Below are 19,388 nucleotides of genomic sequence, written 5' to 3'. Positions count from 1 at the left end.
ATGTCATCACTGTGCAACCTAGAAGGGTTTAGGACAACTTGCCACGGCCAACTCACCGTGGGAAAATGCACTGTGGGACAATTCTATGCAGGATAACTCAAGGGACAAGAGAATTGCAGCGGGCCTTGTCTTGCTTTAGATTTGAACCTTCTCAAGTTTGGAAGTCTCCAGGCTGGGGTGAACTGCAGTTCTCTACTTGTCCCTCTCTTGAGTTAACCTGTGTTGAATTGTTCCACGGCAAGTGGTCCCACAGCAAGTTGGCCACCATGAGTCACCAGGGTGAGTCTGCCATTGTGAGACAGCCAGGGCTAGTCAACCATGGCGATTTGTCCCATTTCGACTAGGAGAGAAGCTGGAGAATTCATTTATGGGCTCTAGAAACTCTTTTAGGGAATCTGGCCCCAAGACATTGAGGGCACTAAAGTCCATAACCAGTAGGTCTCTATATCTCCAGAGGAAATGCTTCAGGATCTGTGGAAATGCAAAGATCTTCTTTTCAAAATTGTTACAGCAGCTGTAGCTTTCCAGACCCACCTGGTAATTTTGAGAACTGCTCTTCGCTAAAGGCATGAAGTGGGTTCAGGGTGCAGCTTTTAAAGCATTGCACAAATCCTTAAAGAAACACCCACAACTGGTTCATGCAGCTGCTTCCCATTCACAGCTCCTCTTCCAACACACTTGCATCACCTTCATAATAATCTTTGGGAATTCCATCCAAAAACAGACATGCTTGATTGTAAGATGGTTGGTTGGTAACTACATGTATTATTTTTAAACCCATTACAACTTAGGTTATGTCTATACTTCTACATGGAGATGCGGCCTTTGCAGGTCAAGGAGTGGTTTATGAAACTTTCCATCTGAGTGATCTTCCATCATACACCACAAATGGCACTATTCATGTTGTGGTCAACAACCAGGTACAAAGCAGAGACTGTCCTTAAGAGTTTGAGTTGGATTAGCATCTTTCAACAACTCTTTTTGAAGCTACTGTAACAGATAACAGAACGTATGTGACATTTTGGTCCCACATGGAACCGAATTGTTCTATGGCAGGAAAATATGGATTAAGAATTAAAGCTCTCAGAAGATCCAGTTAACCAGAGTTGTAGCCCCAACACATTTGGCTGTGGGAATTCGGTTCCCCCCTCCCTCTCCCTCCCTCCCTCCCTCCCTCCCTCCCTCCCCCTCTTAAAGGCAAGTGTCACCAGACAAAGTAATATTATGTTGCATATGCAGGTTAACTCTGAATTTAAATCAAAGTCATGCTTATTCAAACCAATCTTGAATTGCCATGGACTGTGTAGATTTTGTTTTCCCTGTCTCTTCCGCTACCGAAAATGTTGTTAAATTGAAGAAGAAAGGAATAAAATAATACTTTTTCAAAGCAATTAAAGTTGTACACCAAACATACGATAGTGTCATAGAAGTCAGTACCAAAACCTAAATATCAGACACTTTAACGACTCCAATAGGAGAGAATCTTTTTAATTCAGGTTTGTACTGTGGAGTCCTCAGTGTTCTTTGAGCCCGGTGGTTTTCTTGTAGGCATTTCATGAGCCAACTAGGTGGGTGTTGTTTTTTTATTATTACCTCATTTGGAAATGAAATGTCTGCAGGCAAAACAACCCAGCTCAAAAAGCAACAACGAGTCCACTTGAATAACTTTCTGTAATAGAGAAGTGAAAGAAAAGGAGCACTGCAGTTACTCAGTTAACAGGTTTCTCTTGCGTTTTAGATTGGTTTTACTACGGACCCACGAATGGCTCGGTCCTCTCCGTATCCGACAGATGTGGCCCGGGTAGTCAATGCACCCATCTTCCATGTGAATGCTGATGATCCAGAAGCAGTGATGTATGTTTGCAGTGTTGCTGCCGAGTGGAGAAACACTTTCAACAAAGACGTGGTTATAGATCTGGTGAGGGTTCCAAACAGGTGAGCTGTATTCAAGAATAGGTCTGGCAAATGTTTTATATGCTCTGGTTAGTAGTGTGGTGTTTTGGAAAAGAAGCTACGCAAAATTAGGTTTACAACTCTTAGAGCTTTTTTGCTATGTAGTTGCAGTGGGCTTTGGCACTTAGATCATTTGACATGAAAACTCCAAGGTCTTTAACGGATGGGGTCGTCTGTAAGGTAATGTCCATCTAGTATGTACTTAGTTTTAGAGTTCTTTTTCCTATATGTAAGACTGAGCATTTGCTGGTTGAAATTTGGAGCTGCCAATTTTAGACCAAGCGGTTAGATGGTCAAGGTCGTTTTGAATGATAGAAGTGTTGTCTGTGGTGTTAAATAGTTTGACATCGTCAGCAAAGAGAACACAATTACTTGAGATATGGTCACAAAGATCATTAATGTATAGAATAAAGAGTGTTGGTCCAAGGACGCTGCCTTGAGGAACTCCACTCTTGACAGGAACAGGATTTGATAAAGCATTGCCAATTTTGACCACTTGTTGTCTGTTAGACAGAAAAGCAGATATCCATTTGTGGAGGGGTCCTGAGATGCCATAGGATGTTAGTTTAAGGAGAAGTTTATCGTGTACTACTGAGTCAAAAGCTTTGCAGCAGTTTTCTGCTGGTGCTGCTGCAAAACGTCTTCTGGGAATTTCTCAGGAGCAAAGCTGTTGTGAGAAGAGACCATCAGTACAATCTTGCCTTTAGACCCTTAGACTCTTGAAGGAAATGCGTGTACTTTTCGAATTTTGATCCTTAAGTTCTCCATACAGAGAGTCCTGAATGTGAGACAGCGTGAATAAGCTCTTAAATGTATGTAGAAGTCAATGAAAAATAGGATCTCGTGTTGCTGTGATTAGATGCTTCACTCTGCAGGAAACCAAATAAATTATTCTCCTCTTTAAAAATATGTCGCTTATGCTTGCCTATAGTTCATATTTTGCTTTTTAAAAAACTTGCAATTGGGTGGATAGCAACAAAGAACATGCAACGCTGGAGGTGATTGCTAGATAGATGGCATCCACCTCTCCCCCCTTTGCTCTCTGCTCTTCACCCACCCATAGATCTTTATGATGATCACACTGATATATTTATTCTTGACGTGTTCCTTTGTCATTATTTATTTTATTGTTTTACTTCTGTTCTGTTTACACATCTTTCATTTTTCTTCCTTTTTATGACTTTCCTTCAGCCTCCGATACTGGCTGGTAGCCCTACCATGAGATAGGCGGCAAATAAATTTAACAAATAAATAAATATATACATATCAACAATTCATAGTTTAGTAATTTTGAGCACCATTTTACATGGAAAATGGCACAAAGACATCAGAAAAGAAAGGAATAATTTCTCTGCTCTGTTTAGAGGGTGAATAGGGTCCAACTTCATCCTGATGAAGTCTATGGAGATTCTCGGTCATCCTGGTCATGGTTATCCTAAAGGTGCTTTTTCCAAGAGGCAACTGGACGGTGTTTTCCTTGGAGATGTTTTGCTTCTCAACCAAGCGGAAGCTGAATAGCTGAAGAAGCCTCTTGGATGACAACAAAGTTAGTCCAGCTGCCTCTTAAAAAAGCATCTTTGGGACTTCATCCTGGTGAAAAGCCAACCTTCCTCTGCAGGTTTGTTATCGAAGACGAGGCCATAACGAGATGGATGAGCCCATGTTCACTCAACCACTGATGTACAAGCAAATTTCAAAGCAGGTGCCGGTCTTGAAAAAGTATGCTGACCAGCTGATTGCCGACGGGGTGGTCACACTGCAAGAGTTTGAGGTAGACCGTGGTGATGGGGGGTGCTGGTTTTGTGACAAAGGAACGTTGCTGGAACCAATTGCTCCAGCTGGGGCATGTTTCCACTGATTGTTATTTTTTTATATGTAACTAATGGTGGAAACCAGGCTGTTACTTCTAAGTCTTTAATAATAAAGTAACATTTTAACATTTAGCAACCTTAAGCAAAACAATAACAAAGACCAGTGAATAATAACCAGAAAGATGAAAAGCAAATCAGGGATAAGGGATGGAAGATTTGATGGTTGCGCACAACACACGATTTCTAAAACTGGGCCTAAACCCAAAGATAACTTCTCAGAGTTTACCGGCATCCATTCTGTGTGTCTCAGGACTTCAGAGAGATGGGGCTCAGTGTAACTGGAAACAAGAACAGATCACAGAGACCCACCAAGGATTGTGGGTGCCTTGTTAAGCAAAGTTACTTCAGAAAGCTTGATTCTGACTCTTATAGAAGAGTAGCTGGGTGTCGTTTAAACTATGATTGCATTTCTCTTGCCTGAAATCAAAGAAACATTGCTACTATAGTGTTTTTTCCCCATTCTTCCCCAAATAATTGGCCTGATCTTGAATCCTACTCAGTGTGATTTGGAAGACAGGAAATCTCTTCTGTACTATGATGATAAAAACACACACAATGGGATATTATATTTATTAAATGATGGCCCTACACACATGGGAGGAGGCACGCTGGATCTAATTTATATCTCTGGACAGTGGTTAAATGATCTGGAATTAGATGATTTAGTAACAGAACTGTTGTCATGGACAGATCATTTTCTCCTTTGCCTAGACCTCCGAACCGCCACCCACCATCGCAGGGAGACGGAACCTACACGTTGGTTCCGTCCCAGGCGCCTGATGGACCCTGAGAGGTTCCTGATGGAGCTTGGGCCATTTCCTGAGGATCTGGCCCACGGCTCGACTGAGGAACTAGTTGCGGCCTGGGAACAGGCCGCGGCTGGGGCCTTGGACCGTGTCGTGCCTTTGCGGCCTCTGACCCGGCGCAGGTCTCGTCCGGCCCCTTGGTTCTCCGAGGGGCTGAGGGAGATGAAACGCCAGAGAAGACGCCTAGAGAGCACCTGGAGGTCCAGTCATTCCGAAGCTGATCGGACACTAGTTAGGTCCTATTCTAGGACCTACCTAGTGGCAATGAGGGAGGCGAGGCGCTCCTACGCCTCCACCCTCATTGCGTCGGCAGATAACCGCCCGGCCGCCCTGTTTCGGGTGACCCGCTCCCTCCTTCATCAGGAGGTGCGGGATGACCCTTTGCAGGGACGTGCCGAGGAGTTTAGTGGTTATCTATACGATAAAATCGCCAGCCCGGGATGGTCTGGACCGAAATTGGGATGATCCAAGCGAGGGAGAGGAGGCACGTCTTGTCGAGTCTGTTTGGGATGAGTTTGACCCTGTGGCTCCTGAGGACGTGGACAGGTTGTTGGGGAGGCTTCACGCCACTACATGTTTACTGGACCCGTGTCCTTCCTGGCTGGTACTGGCCACTCAGGAGGTGACACGAGGCTGGCTCCAGGGATTATCAACGCTTCTTTGTTGGAAGGGTTTTCCTGCCGCCTTGAAAGAGGCGGTGGTGAGACCCTCCTCAAGAAGCCCTCCTGGACCCAGCTATTTTGGGTAATTATCGTCGGTCTCCAACCTTCGCTTGCGAAGGTTGTAGAGAGTGCTGTGGCGACAGCTACCCCAATACCTGGATGAAGCCGTCTATCTAGACCCGTTCCAGTCCGGCTTCCAACCCGGATACAGCACTGAGACGTCTTTGGTCGCATTGGTGGGTGATCTCTGGGGGGCCCGGGACAGGGGTTACTCCTCTGCCCTGGTCCTATTAGACCTCTCAGCGGCTTTTGATACCATCGACCATGGTATCTTGCTGCGCCGGTTGGGGGGATTGGGAGTGGAAGGCACCGTGTATCGGTGGTTCTCCTCCTATCTCTCTGACCGGTCGCAGACGGTGTTGACAGGGGGGCAGAAGTCGACCGCGAGGTGCCTCACTTGTGGGGTGCCGCAGGGATCGATCCTCTCGCCCCTTCTGTTCAACATCTATATGAAGCCGTTGGGTGAGATCATCAGTGGCTTCGGGGTGAGATACCAGCTGTATGCTGATGACACTCAGCTGTACTTTTCCACCCCAGGCCACCCCAATGAAGCTGTTGAAGTGCTGTCCCGGTGTTTGGAAGCCGTACGGGTCTGGATGGGGAGAAACAGGCTCAAGCTTAATCCCTCCAAGACGGAGTGGCTGTGGATGCCGGCACCCCGATTCAGTCAGCTGCAGCCGCAGCTGACTGTTGAGCAGTTATTGGCCCCAAAGGATAGGGTGCGCAACTTAGGTGTCCTCCTGGATGAACGGCTGTCGTTTGAAGATCATTTGACGGCCGTCTCCAGGAGGGCCTTCCACAAGGTTCGCCTGGTTCAGCAGTTGCGCCCCTTCCTTGATCGGGATGCCTTGTGCACAGTCACTCATGCGCTTGTTACCTCTCGCTTGGATTATTGTAATGCTCTCTACATGGGGCTCCCCTTGAGGTGCACTCGGAGGCTTCAGTTAGTCCAGAATGCAGCTGCGCGGGTGATAGAGGGAGCTTCGCATAGCTCCCGCATAACACCGCTCCTGCGCAGACTGCACTGGCTACCTGTGGCCTTTCGGGTGCCCTTTAAGGTTTTGGTCACTACCTTTAAAGCGCTCCATGGCTTAGGGCCTGGGTACTTACGGGACCGCCTGCTGTTACCTCATGCCTCCCACCGACCCGTACGCTCTCACAGAGAGGGACTTCTCAGGGTGCCATCCGCCAAGCAATGTCGGCTGACGGCCCCCAGGGGAAGGTCCTTCTCTGTGGGGGCTCCCACACTCTGGAACGAACTTCCCCCGGGTTTACGCCAAATACCTGACCTTCGGACCTTCCGCCGCGAACTGAAGACACATCTTTTCATTCGCGGCGGAGCTGGCTTAAATTTTATTGGTTTTAAATTTTCTATTATTAATTTTAAGGGTTTTTTAGTTTTATATATTTTAAAGTTTTTAGGCCAATCATAAAATAAGTTTCTTAATTTGTATTTTAATTGTATATTGTATTCTCTGTTTTACCTTGGCTGTACACCGCCCTGAGTCCTTCGGGAGAAGGGCGGTATAAAAATCGAATTAATAATAATAATAATAATAATAATAATAATAATAATAATAATAATAATAATAATAATAATAATTGTTTTTGCTTGTCTACACTGTTGTTCCTCTGGAGAGCCTTGTTCATGGTGAGGAAGGGAGAAGGGGCTCTATTGTCCTCACAGTGGATGAAATATTAGTGGGTGGAGGTCTGAAGAAACATTGAGTGAGCTCATTGGTCAAGTGAGGACTTCAGTTTTAGAATATAACATGTAACCTCAGGGACTAAAGGCTGCTTCACTCATGGGGTCACCATGAAGGGAGAGTCCTTCCTAAGATGCTCTTCAAAGAATCAAGGCATCACCCAGCATGGCCATGGTTGAGGGCCTTCTAAAATCTGCACATGTTCTTCAAAAGTCCAAGAACTTCCACAGAGAACTGTGAACGTAGGTCTTTGATGGGACATGGCTATGACTGGCCTCCAAGGAATATCCTTCTAGGTGATTTATAAATCATAAATAAGCGAGACGTGGTTGATACACTTGATTGTACAGATAGTTCTGATAAGTGTTTGTGGGAAGATAGTCATGCAAATTTGGAAAATTGGAAGAATGTCAGGTAGATGAATGCTTGCAACAAAATAGTCTTTCTTCTCCTGTTGAAAACTGCAGTTTTCTGTTATATGTGAGCCTAGGACTATGGCTACTATCTTTTAGATATACCACATTTGGAAGTTAGTGTTGCATCTTTACAACCAAGGTGGATATCATTTAACTTAGTGTGTTAAATTAGTCTTGTTGCTTAGATTTGGAAATAATTTGATGGTTCCTTTCCCGTACTGATATTTGATCAGTGGATTGGCACTCATAGCAGATTTACTTGTGGACAAGATTTAAGCCACATCAAGAAGGCCATCAGCATTTTTCAAGACCAAAAAAGGGAAAATACAAAAGAGGAGACAAAGATTGATTCCGGGTAAGAGTTGGTTAAAATCTCACTCTCCGATCGTTCCAGTCTGTGATTTCTCCCTCCCCCTCCTTCTATTCTACAGGAAGAAATTGCAAAGTATGATAAGATCTGTGAAGAAGCTTACACCAGATCCAAAGATAATAAAATTCTCCATATTAAACACTGGCTGGATTCTCCTTGGCCAGGTAACAAGATTGTTGGCAATTGCATTGAGATGCTCGGCTTTTCAGTACCCTCCCCCACCACCCCAAGCATGGCTAATGGTGCACGTAATGTTTCCACACTTTAAAATAATGCATTTTGATTGGTTACATATTGTTATTGTTGGGGTGATCAAGGGTATCGGCATATTGGCACAATTATGGCTGCCTATTTGACTGTTTTCACGCACACACACACGCACACTCCCTAGCACCCTTTGTGATGGTGACAGCTTTCTTATTATTTTTCTTCTAATCATCCTACATCTGTCCCTTTGTGGGCATCTTCAAATATTAAATTTACAAAACAGAAGCTGTTGTCAGCATGTTTGAGAAACAAAAAGGAAGTGGTACCTTCAGCAAATCTCCCTTCCCACAAAAGAGGTTAAAAATATTTCACTTTCCATCTCCTATCCTAATTCTATCTTTCTGTTAAGGTCTCTGAAAACCACCAAGCCAGAAAGCCAGAACTGGTAGCATTTCACCCCTGAATATGTGTATTTTTGGTTTTTCTTGCCTAAGTGTAAGACTTTACTTTTCTCTACACTGAATTTCATTTTGTTAGATAGGGCCAGTGGTGGGATTCAGCCAGTTCGCACCACTTCGGGAGAACCGGTTGTTAACTTTCTGAGCAGTTTGGTGAACTGGTTGTTGGAAGAAATTATTAGGGCAGAGAACCGGTTGTTAAATTATTTGAATCCCACCACTGGATAGGGCCCAGTGTTCAAGTCTGTCAAGATCCATCTGGAACTTGACCCTATCTTCTAGGGTGTTAGCTATTCCTGCCAGCTTAGTATCATCTGCAAATTTGGTAAGTTCTCTTTCTATTCCCTCATCTAAGTCATTTATAAAGATATTGAAAAGTCCTGGGCCTAAGACGGAACCTTGTGGTACCCCACTGCTTACTTCCCTCCATGTAGACATAGACCCATTAAGGACTACTCGTTGGGTACTGTTTGTCATCCATCTGGTGGTGAAGCTATCTATCCCACTTTCTTCTAGCTTACCAAGAAGTAGGTTGTGGTCTACTTTGTTGAATGCCTTCCTGAAGTCTAAATATATTATGTCCACTATATTTTGCTGGTCTACTAATTTAGTCATTATGTTGAAGAATGAGATAAGATTGGTTTGGCATGATCTGTTTTTAACAAACCCGTGCTGACTGCAAGTTATTACTCATTTCTAGATGTTGGCAGATCTGTTTTTTTATTATCTTTTCCAGAATCTTCCCGGGTATTGATGTTAGGCTGATTGGCCTGTAGTTTCCATTTGTAGTAAAAGGTATAATTTTACTAAAAGCCAAGTGGTTACAGCATAAGGAAAGGCAGATCTGAGGATTCCCACATAAACACAGTAACTTTCTCTTCTCCCAGGCCTTCCCCCACCACCTTGGTCATCATTGTGTAATGTCCAATAAGGTTCAAACCAGTTGTTTTAATAACAGTTCTAAAGTTTGGTGTCTCTTTGGTGGACATTCTCACTCTGTTCCCATGCCTGTATCCTTGGATCGTTCAACCGTGGTCTCCGGTTGGCCCTTCTGGTTCTTGTCATCTCCCCTCCCTATATCCTCCCCTCCCCCCATACTTTATAACAGGCTGCCATCAAACGAAATCAGGGCTGCATGATGGGATGGCAGTTGGGATTCAGTGCTTTTCTTTTTCTTTTGGTCCTTTCCCCTCCACTTTTACCTCTTCCCCCTTTCCTTTCCTATTTTCCCCATTATTTTCGTTTCTCTTTTTATTTCTGCATTTGGATAAACTAATACAAATTTGAACCCCGGTGGACCTCTGGAGTCCACTGGCAGGTGAACCTCTGGAGGTGGACCTCTGGAGTCCAATGCTGGATTTACAGAGGAGTCAAGCAGTCCAAATGTACACATTCCTGCAGCCCCGTGACTTGATAATGAAATACCCAGACAGCCCTAAGCCAATAATAGCCAGTCTTTTACAAAGTATTCCCGTTTCACAGTGTGTGAAATCTGAAGTGGTGGGAATAGGAAAAGATGGAGATAGTGCTGCTATCAGGGAGATTTCAGGTATAGGGAAATGCCCCTCATGTCCATGTTTCTACCACTTCAGGTTTCACCCAATGTGGAGCAGCAATATTCTCCCTTCCAGCTCTATTCTGATTAAGGATTAAGTTGGATCAATGTTACATTAATATCTAATTTGGCCTGAAAGCAGAGATATAAACGGGAACTGAGAATTTAACATACTTACAACCTACAATCATTGAGAACAATGAAAGCATTACTCTAAGCGCATGCGCGAGAATGGCGTCTAACTAGATGCAGCGGGGGATGGCAAATCTCCCCTATCCAGTTTTTCTGGAGGGGGCTTTCTGACAACTTGGCCCCCCTTCCCAGTTGGGCGGAACATCATGCCAAGCCGACGAGGGGTTTTTTACCCCCCCTCGTGGAGTTTCGGCTGGCTGGTGAGGCGAGAATGTGACTGCCGGCTTATCCAGCATGTTTGGGGCAGCGGGCAGCGTTTTCCGTCGTTTACTTTTTTTGGCGGTAGCGGAGGTCGTAGGCAGGAATCATTCAGTGCCCGGAGCACCCGAAGAGGATTTTTCCCCTCCCAACTGGACGGAACACCGTGTCCAGTTGGGTGGAACATCGTGGGACATCGTGCCAAGCCAAAGAGGGGTTTTCGGCCCCCGGGAGGAGTTTTCGGCTGGCCGGTGGGACGAGGGCGTGGCCACCGGCTTGTCCTGCATGTTTGGGGCGGCGGTCAGCGTTTTCGTCCTTTTTCAGTTCGGTGATGGCAGAGGCGGCAACGTTCGACGCCTGGGGCACCAGAGGCGGTTTTTTCTCCTGGGGAGCATTTGATGAGACAGAGATCCAAGGAGATTGTGCTTTGGAGAGGGAGTGGAGGTGTGGAGGCATTCTCGGCCGGTTGGGGGATGCGGATGTAGGCCCCGCTAACTGGATTGGGGGCGGTGGCCAGTGCCTGGCCGTTTTTCGGCGGTTGGCAGTGGCAGCGCCTGAAGAGGGGTTTATCCCTCGAAAAAGATCACGGTTAGTTGGGGCGAGGCGTGGGTTTGGACTCCGGCCCCCACGGACTTGACGGGGGTGTTGGTCGCCATGTCTGCCACTTTCCGCCGGCGGCACTGACTGTGAATGGTGGCGGTGGCGGCGGTGGTGGAGGGGCAGGGGCGCCTTCCCCCCCCCCCATGGAGTCTTTGAAACCGGCTGATGCATGGGGAGGTGGCCCCCCCTGCCACTTTGGTGTCAGAGGTGGTGTGGTGTTGACGGCAGTGATAGTAACGCTGTCTCCCCCCCCCCATGGCCTTTTTAAGGCCTATTTTACTGTCATCTATGTCATCTTTGTCATCATGCACTTTTACTCTTCACCTTTTGGATTATTTCATCTCTTGAACATCTTTGGACCATCTCTTCTCACCCTCGGACCATTACACTCTTGTCTCCCGGTTTGAGACCTACCATGTAGTATTACATCTGCATTACCATCGTATTTAAAGACTGGTTTGGGACTGGATTCGGCCATCTCCATATATTTCCGAGATGTATCTAACGACGCAACTTCTCAGTCTGCGAGATTCCCCCCTCTCGCGGACATGGCCCTCTATATTATCGAAGGCCTACCTTGATGACGGATTTTGGAATCCCGAGTGGTGGCATGTGGCTAAAAAGAGGCTTAGGGGTTTTTTAAATTCGTGTTTTACTAAACTTTTAAATAAATCATCTACGGGGAGGGAAGGATTTTTAAAGGGTGGGTTGGGTGGGGGGGGACACCCACGGAGGGTTAGGCTGGTCCCTGCTAGGGTTCCTGATTTGGAGGTTCTTGATACGGAGATAGTTATGGAGGTTAAAACTCAACCTTTTATGGGTATGTCCATCGGCACGGTAAGAGGGAGGGGCAGATATGGCGGAAGCGGGGCTCATATCATGTTTGGGGAGTACGCTCTCGCTGTTTGCGAGCGATTGCGTGCTCCGGGCCCCCAAGCTTGCCTCGTTCCCCAAGTGGCTATGCCTCCAGGAACCTGGACCTTCGGTTGATGCTATGCAATGCCAGGTCCGTCGTGAATAAAGCCCCCCTCATAGCCGATCTTATTCAAGAGAGGGGGGCGGACCTGATGGGCATTTCGGAGACCTGGTTGCGCGCTGAAGGGGGGGTTCCCCTTATCGAGATGTGCCCACCAGGTTTCCAGGCATTCCATCAACCGAGGGCCCAGGGTAGGGGTGGGGGGGTAGCGGTTGTTATTCACGAGGGTCTAGAACCGAGGGAGGTCACTGTCCCGCAGATAGCCGGTTGTGAAACCCTTTTGGTAAAGTGGGGCCGTGGGGTACAGGTGGGCATGCTGGTTACGTACCTGGCTCCTTGCTGCGTGGCAGCAGCCCTGCCCGAGTTGTCGGAGATGATAGCCGGGACGGCGGTTGAGACCCCCAGACTTATGGTTATGGGGGATTTCAACTTGCCGTCGGTGGGCGAATCGTCGACGGCAGCTCGGGAGTTCATGGCTTCCATGGCGGCCTTGGACCTGACCCAGGTAGTTAATGGTCCCACCCACACTGGGGGTAACACTCTGGACCTGATTTTTGCCTCGGGACAGTGGCTAAATGATCTGGATTTAGGGGAATTAATTGTTAAGCCCTTGTCATGGTCAGATCATTTACTCCTTCAGCTAGACTTTCGAACCACTGCACCCCGCCGCAGGGAAATGGAGCCGGTTCGATGGTTCCGTCCCAGGCGCCTGATGGACCCGGAGAGGTTCCTGACGGAGCTTGGGCCATTTCCTGGGGAATTAGCCCACGACTCGGTCGAAAAACTGGTGGCTGCCTGGGAAGGGGCGGCTGCTGGGGCTTTGGACCGCGTCGTGCCTTTGCAGCCTCTGACCCGGCGCCGAACTCACCCAGCTCCTTGGTATAACGAGGAGTTGAGGGAGATGAAGTGCCGGAAAAGACGCCTAGAGAGTGCCTGGAGGTCCAGCCGTATCGAATCCGACCGAACACTAGTTAGGTCTTGTATTCAGACCTATCTAGTGGCGATAAAAGCGGCGAGATATACCTATTTCTCTGCTCTTATCGCATCGGCAGATAACCGCCCAGCCACCCTGTTTAGGGTGACCCGCTCCCTGCTCTCGCAGGAGGCTCGGGAGGACCCCTTGCAGGGGCGTGCTGAGGATTTTGTCCGATAAAATTGCTCGGATTCGGGATGGGCTGGACACTGATTGGATAGATCCGGGCGAGGGGATGGGGACAAGTCTTGTAGATATTACCTGGGCTGAGTTCGATCCTGTGACTCCTGACGACATGGACAGGTTGTTGGCTAGGCTGAATCCCACCACATGTTTATTGGACCCGTGTCCCTCCTGGTTGGTACTGGCCACATGGGAGGTGACACGAGGCTGGCTCCTGGGAATTATCAACACCTCCTTGTTGGAGGGCACCTTTCCCGCCGCCCTGAAAGAGGCGGTGGTGAGGCCCCTCCTCAAGAAGCCTTCCTTGGACCCAGCTGTATTGGCGAACTATCGTCCAGTCTCCAACCTTCGCTTTTTGGCGAAGGTTGTTGAGAGTGTGGTGGCGTATCAGCTTCCCCAATACCTGGAGGAAACTGTCTTTCTAGACCTGTTCCAGTCCGGCTTCAGACCTGGTTACAGCACCGAGATGGCTTTGGTCGCCTTGGTGGATGACCTCTGGAGGGCTCAGGACAGGGGATGTTCCTCTGTCCGGTCCTGTTAGATCTCTCAGCGGCTTTTGATACCATCGACCATGGTATCCTGCTGCGGCGGTTGGAGGGATTGGGAGTGGGAGGCACCGTTTATCGGTGGTTCTTGTCCTATCTCTCTGACCGTTTGCAGACGGTGTTGGCAGGGGGGCAGAGATCGACCTCTAGGTCCCTCACTTGTGGGGTGCCTCAGGGTCGGTTCTCTCGCCTCTCCTGTTCAACATCTATATGAAGCCACTGAGTGAGGTTATCCGTGGTTTCGGGGTGGATTATCATCTGTACGCTGATGATACTCAGCTGTACATTTCCACCCCGAACCACCCCAACGAAGCTGTCGAGGTGATGGACCGGTGTCTTGAGGCCGTGCGGGTCTGGATGCGGAGGAATAGGCTCCAACTCAACCCTACCAAGACAGAGTGGCTGTGGGTTCCGGCGTCCCGGTACAGTCAGCTTACGCCTTCGCTGACTGTGCGGGGTGAAGTTCTGACCCCCAGGGGAAGGGTGCGCAACTTGGGCGTTCTCCTGGACGATCGGCTGTCTTTAGAAGAACATTTGACGGCCGTCGCCAGGGGAGCATTTTATCAGGTTCACCTGATGTGCCAGTTGCGCCCCTTTCTTGACTGGGACTCCTTACGCACGGTCACTCACGCCCTCGTTACCTCTCGCCTGGACTATTGCAATGCTCTCTACATGGGGCTCCCCTTGAAGAGCACCGGGAGGCTCCAGCTAGTCCAGAATGCGGCTGCGCGGGTAATTGTGGGAGCATCACGTTGCTCTCATATAACACCTATCCTGCGCGGCCTGCACTGGCTGCCAGTAGCCTTCCGGGTGCAATTCAAGGTGTTAGTGCTCACCTCTAAAGCGCTCCATGGCTTAGGACCAGGCTATTTACGAGACCGCCTTCTGCCACCGATAGCCTCCCAACGACCTGTGCGCTCCCACAGAGCGGGCCTGCTCCAGGTGCCATTAGCCAAACAGTGCTGGCTGGTGACCCCCAGGGGGAGAGCCTTCTCTGTGGTAGCACCGACCCTATGGAATGAGTTACCTCCTGGGTTACGCCAACTTCCCGACCTCCGTACCTTCAAGCAGGAACTGAAGACTCTGCTATTCAATCGGGCGGGGCTAGCCTAAATATTATTTTAATTTGATATTTTAGTTTAACTTAGTTTTAATTGAATTTTAAACTGTATTAATCTATTTATAATTTTATAGTTTAGGGTTTTATATCGGTCGTTTGACCGTTTTTAGTTTTAAATTGGCTGGTTAAATATTTCATTTTAAATGTATTTTAAATTTATTGTGTACCTATGTGTTTTAATAAGGCTGTACACCGCCCTGAGTCCTTCGGGAGAAGGGCGGTCTAGAAATCTAATAAATAAATAAATAAATAAATAAATAAATAAATAAATAAATAAATAAATAAATAAATAAATAAATAAATAAATAAATAAATAAATAAATAAATAAATAAATAAAACCAGTGGAAGGGCTGGCCTTCAGAAGTCGTGGGTGCTCCAACACTTTTAAGAAGAGACTGGACAGCCACTTGTCTGGAATGGTAGAGGGCCTCTTGCTTGAGCAGGTGGTTGGACTAGAAGACTTCTGAGGTCCCTTCCAACTCTGTTCTTTTGTTCTTTGTATATGGCATCTTTTGCTGTGATTCCTCAATTGACTTTCAGAGAGAGGAGAGGGAGGGAGGGAGGGAGGGAGGGAGTGGGGGAGAGAGAGAGAGAGGGAGAGAGAGGACTCAGTGTTTTGAGTCAATGGTTTCACTCAATGGCATACTATTCCAAATGTCTCTATTTTCCAGGGTTTTTTAACTTGGATGGTGAACCAAAGAGTATGACCTGTCCTCCCACAGGCATCCCCGAGGAGCTATTGACCCATATTGGCCAAGTTGCCAGCTCTGTGCCCCTTGAAGGCTTCAAAATACACGGAGGTGAGAAACAGCTTCCTTCCTTCTGGGTTGGGAATATGAGCTTCTCTTCTCTTCCAGACAGCTGGGGCTTGGATCCCACAAAGATGCAACCTTTTGTTTTTTCCCTCGTTCCAATGAGGATTTTCCAAAGAAGAAGCATTTACGTAGCAGTGGGCATCATCACTATTTGAATCTGAATATCGGATTTGAATGTCCAGTTCATTAATTATGCTTTTCTAAGAAACCGAAGTGAAACCATCAGGAAGAAGTCATTAGCTTTAATGACCTAGGCAAATACCACGTTGGAATTAGTGCTAGCTCAATGGTAAATGAAGTAATCAGGTAATAAAGTAAATGCAGTAATAGCAGATGTTCTTATTGATTGTAAACACAAGCCTTGTGCCTTTTACAATGGAGCTCATTGTACCTGCACATTCTTCCAAGCGAACATGCAAAGTTAAAAGAAATTTTTTTTTTGCATGATGGACTATTAAAAAAAAGTAGAAAGAAGAAATAAGCCAGAAAGGCAGGGTTGTGAAGGAAAGCAAAAGTTGTGCCTACTTCGATCTTTCTCTATCTCTACATTTAAAAACCCTCTGCTTTAACAGGTTCTCCTAACCACTATCCAGCTTCTCTAAAGAGTCAACTTTCTCATGAACTAACAACATATTTTCACATCTTTGTATCTCTAGTCATGCTGTGTAGGTCTAATAACAAATTATTCAATCAGCTGGCTATATTTTATTTTTTTTCCTCTTCCTTTGAGACTGATCCACAGGAGGTTTGGGCAATTAAAATTCCCTAGAAGCCTTTATTTCAATGCTTTCAATTATAATTCTCTAATGTTTTGTGTCCAAGTGGCATACAATTAACAAAAATGTTCTTACTAAGTTACAATATCTTTACTCATTAGGAAGCATTTGAAGGAAGCCATGCGTATGAGGTGTGGCTAATAGCAGTTCTGTAGTTGCTAGAAAGTTTGAAAGATGAATATTTGGTTAAATCCAGATAGACATTTCTGGATCACTGAAAAGTAACCATCTGCTTGTTACTTTATGGGCATCTGTAAATATTTCTAATTTTGAAGAGACAATTGACAATTTTAGTTTATCAGACATACTAGAATTGAAACTGTCAGTTGCAACAAAGTGAAAACTTGCTTATTTTAGGAATATTAAGCCTTAATATAAGTATAAACAGAGCCTTTGCTTCTGTTTCAAAATGTCACAAATTCAGCAAATCATTCATTCTTCCATTAATGAAATACAGAATGTGCTTTATTTGTTAATAAGTATTTCTGCAGCATTTTGTTTCTTATTTCATGAATAACACAATTTAAAGTAAAAAGGTAGGCATTTAAATCAAATAGGCAGAGGTTAAAAATGGTAACAAAACTGAGAGGTGAATACTAAGTTGTTTGTGGAAGATAGATACCAGTCTAAGAATTCAGTTTTAAATGCAAATATGTTACTACTATGAGGTATAAGGAGGATTAAGGTATTAATTATTGCGAGGCTTTATATGTGTACTCAAAGTATTCTGTTATTTAATAACAACAAGGTAAATAATAAGGCAGGACTGGAACCTAGCAGGAACTTACAGTAATTGCGTGGAAGTTTTGTGAGTCTAACTGGAGTGTAGCAGCCAGCAGAAATGCAGAAGAGTCAAGAAGGAAAGTGAATTTAAGGTTTAGATGAGGCCACCATTAAATTCATGTATTATGTCTTTCAGCTCTTTGAGATAACTGATATGGATGGTTTATTTATGTATTTATTAGATTTTTATCCCCACCTTTATTATGTTATAAGTAACTCCAGGCGGAGAACAAGCCTAATATGAACTCCTTCCTCCTTCTGGTGTTGCTTTGTGACTGAGAAAAAGGTCCATTGGCCTCCAGTCATGACTCCTTTTTTCCTCCTCTGCCACCTTTAGGACTTTCTCGGATTTTGAAAAGCCGACTAGAAATGACCACAAACCGGGTTGTTGACTGGGCTCTGGGAGAATACATGGCTTTTGGGTCCTTACTGAAAGAGGGCATCCATGTCCGGTTAAGTGGCCAGGATGTGGAACGGGGGACTTTCAGGTGAGTTGTCAATCACCTGCCATGCACTGGGGAGAAAACATAAAAGGATTTATGGAGACAAATCTGTCACCCAGATTGTCCCAAAGGTGCTTTTTCCAAAAGGCAACTGGGCTTTCTTGGTTTTTTCCCCCTCAAAAACGTTTCGCTTCTCACCCAAGAAGCTTCTTCAGTTCTGATCGAATGTGGGGAATGGAAGGATTGCAAAGAACTGCAAAGTAAATAAATCCTTCCATTCCCCACCATTCAATAAGAACTGAAAATGCTTCTTGGGTGAGAAGTGAAACACTTTCAAGGGGAAAAAAAATCAAGAAAGCCCAGTTGCCTTTTGGAAAAAGCACCTTTGGGACAAACATGAATATTTTAGTAAGAATTGGTGCTCAGACTTGCCTACCTCAAAATTAGGGTGTGTTATTGGCATGCATTTTTTCTGTAATGCTTGCAGTGGTGGGTTTCTACTGGTTCACCCCAGTTTGGGTGAACCAGTAGTGGCGGCGGCAGGAGGCTCTGCCCACCCACCCGGATGTCATCATGGATGCTCTGCACATGCGCAGAAGCTTCTGTGCGTGCATAGAAATGCCATACATGAGCTCACAGTTCCAAACCGGTAACGAAGGTAAGTGAAAAGCACTACTGAACGCTTGGAACATTAGTTAAAAACAAGATACAATTATATGGGCAGCAAAATATGAATCTCCGAATTTCTTGCAGAAACTGACTGCAAGAATCCCTAGAAGTGTCAGGAGTGGATTTTTTTTTTTTGCGTAAATGTGGAGAATAGAAAGGAACTGCATGAAATTTGTGATGATATTTTCACTTCAGCTTTCAAAGAAATGTGGACACCATTCAGAAATTGCTATTACAATTATCATTTGCTTTCTAAATATGATTTAGAACTTTACAATTTCCAAAGGAATAGTAGTCTCTCTTTCTCTGTATGGTTTAGTAAAAATGACAAAGATTACCACCCCTTACAGAAAAAGTTATTTATTATGGGATAACTGGTCCCTGTTTTATTCTGAAACTAGAAGAAAGTTCGCCATTCAAGCTTGCTCTTTTGTTTTTAAATGAGGTGAGAAGTGAACTAAATTTGCTCTCTTAATTAGCTTTTCATAGTCATTTTCTCACCTTTGAGTCAAACTGGTCTCGGTTTTTTTTTTTAATCATCTTAATTTGTTTCGGAGTTACACTGTGCTAAGAGCTCATTGCTAGTTGCATCAGGAGATCAGAGCTCCTGCCTGCAGCTTGGGGGACCATATGTTCACAGAATAGCTTTTTTCAGGGTAATGGCCCCTTTTTTTTCTTTCGTGGTTCTAGAAGTTGAACATATTGGTGTGTTTCACTCAGTTAGCCTTGCTTTGGGAGTTAATGGATTACAGTAATTACTTCAGTCATCTCTGTTTTGAGAATGGTCCTGGGTGCCCCATTCTAATGCTGATTAATGGGGCTCGAGGGGCCTCTTAGCAGCGAATGAGTGGAGGGTGGGTAGCAAAGAATGCACTCTTTCAAGTCCCAGTCTTGAGGATTGCTTAAGGACCTGGAAACTAAAGAGGCACCATGCAAACCGTTCATGTCTAAAAGCAATGAGCAATGATAGAATTGGAGGGAAAGCAGCCGTGTTGTGTAATAGCTTCCACACTTCATATTTTATGGAGTATAACTGCTTAACTCGAAAAG

General features: G+C 45.7%; 1 protein-coding gene across 1 annotated transcript in view; it reads left to right on the top strand.

Annotated features, from left to right (window-relative positions):
- OGDHL (oxoglutarate dehydrogenase L) overlaps positions 1-19,388 on the top strand; it is a 73,783-nt gene that overhangs the window by 24,837 nt on the left and 29,558 nt on the right. The window contains exons 9-14 of the mRNA XM_058189215.1: positions 792-920; positions 1,739-1,918; positions 3,572-3,724; positions 7,906-8,008; positions 15,524-15,652; positions 17,564-17,714. Coding sequence (XP_058045198.1) covers positions 792-920; positions 1,739-1,918; positions 3,572-3,724; positions 7,906-8,008; positions 15,524-15,652; positions 17,564-17,714 — 845 coding nt within the window. The remainder of the gene's footprint in view (positions 1-791; positions 921-1,738; positions 1,919-3,571; positions 3,725-7,905; positions 8,009-15,523; positions 15,653-17,563; positions 17,715-19,388) is intronic.

The sequence above is a fragment of the Ahaetulla prasina genome, chromosome 6 (assembly GCF_028640845.1).
Source record: "Ahaetulla prasina isolate Xishuangbanna chromosome 6, ASM2864084v1, whole genome shotgun sequence".
Lineage (NCBI taxonomy): Eukaryota > Metazoa > Chordata > Lepidosauria > Squamata > Colubridae > Ahaetulla > Ahaetulla prasina.
This window is presented reverse-complemented; position numbering and strand designations above follow the sequence as displayed.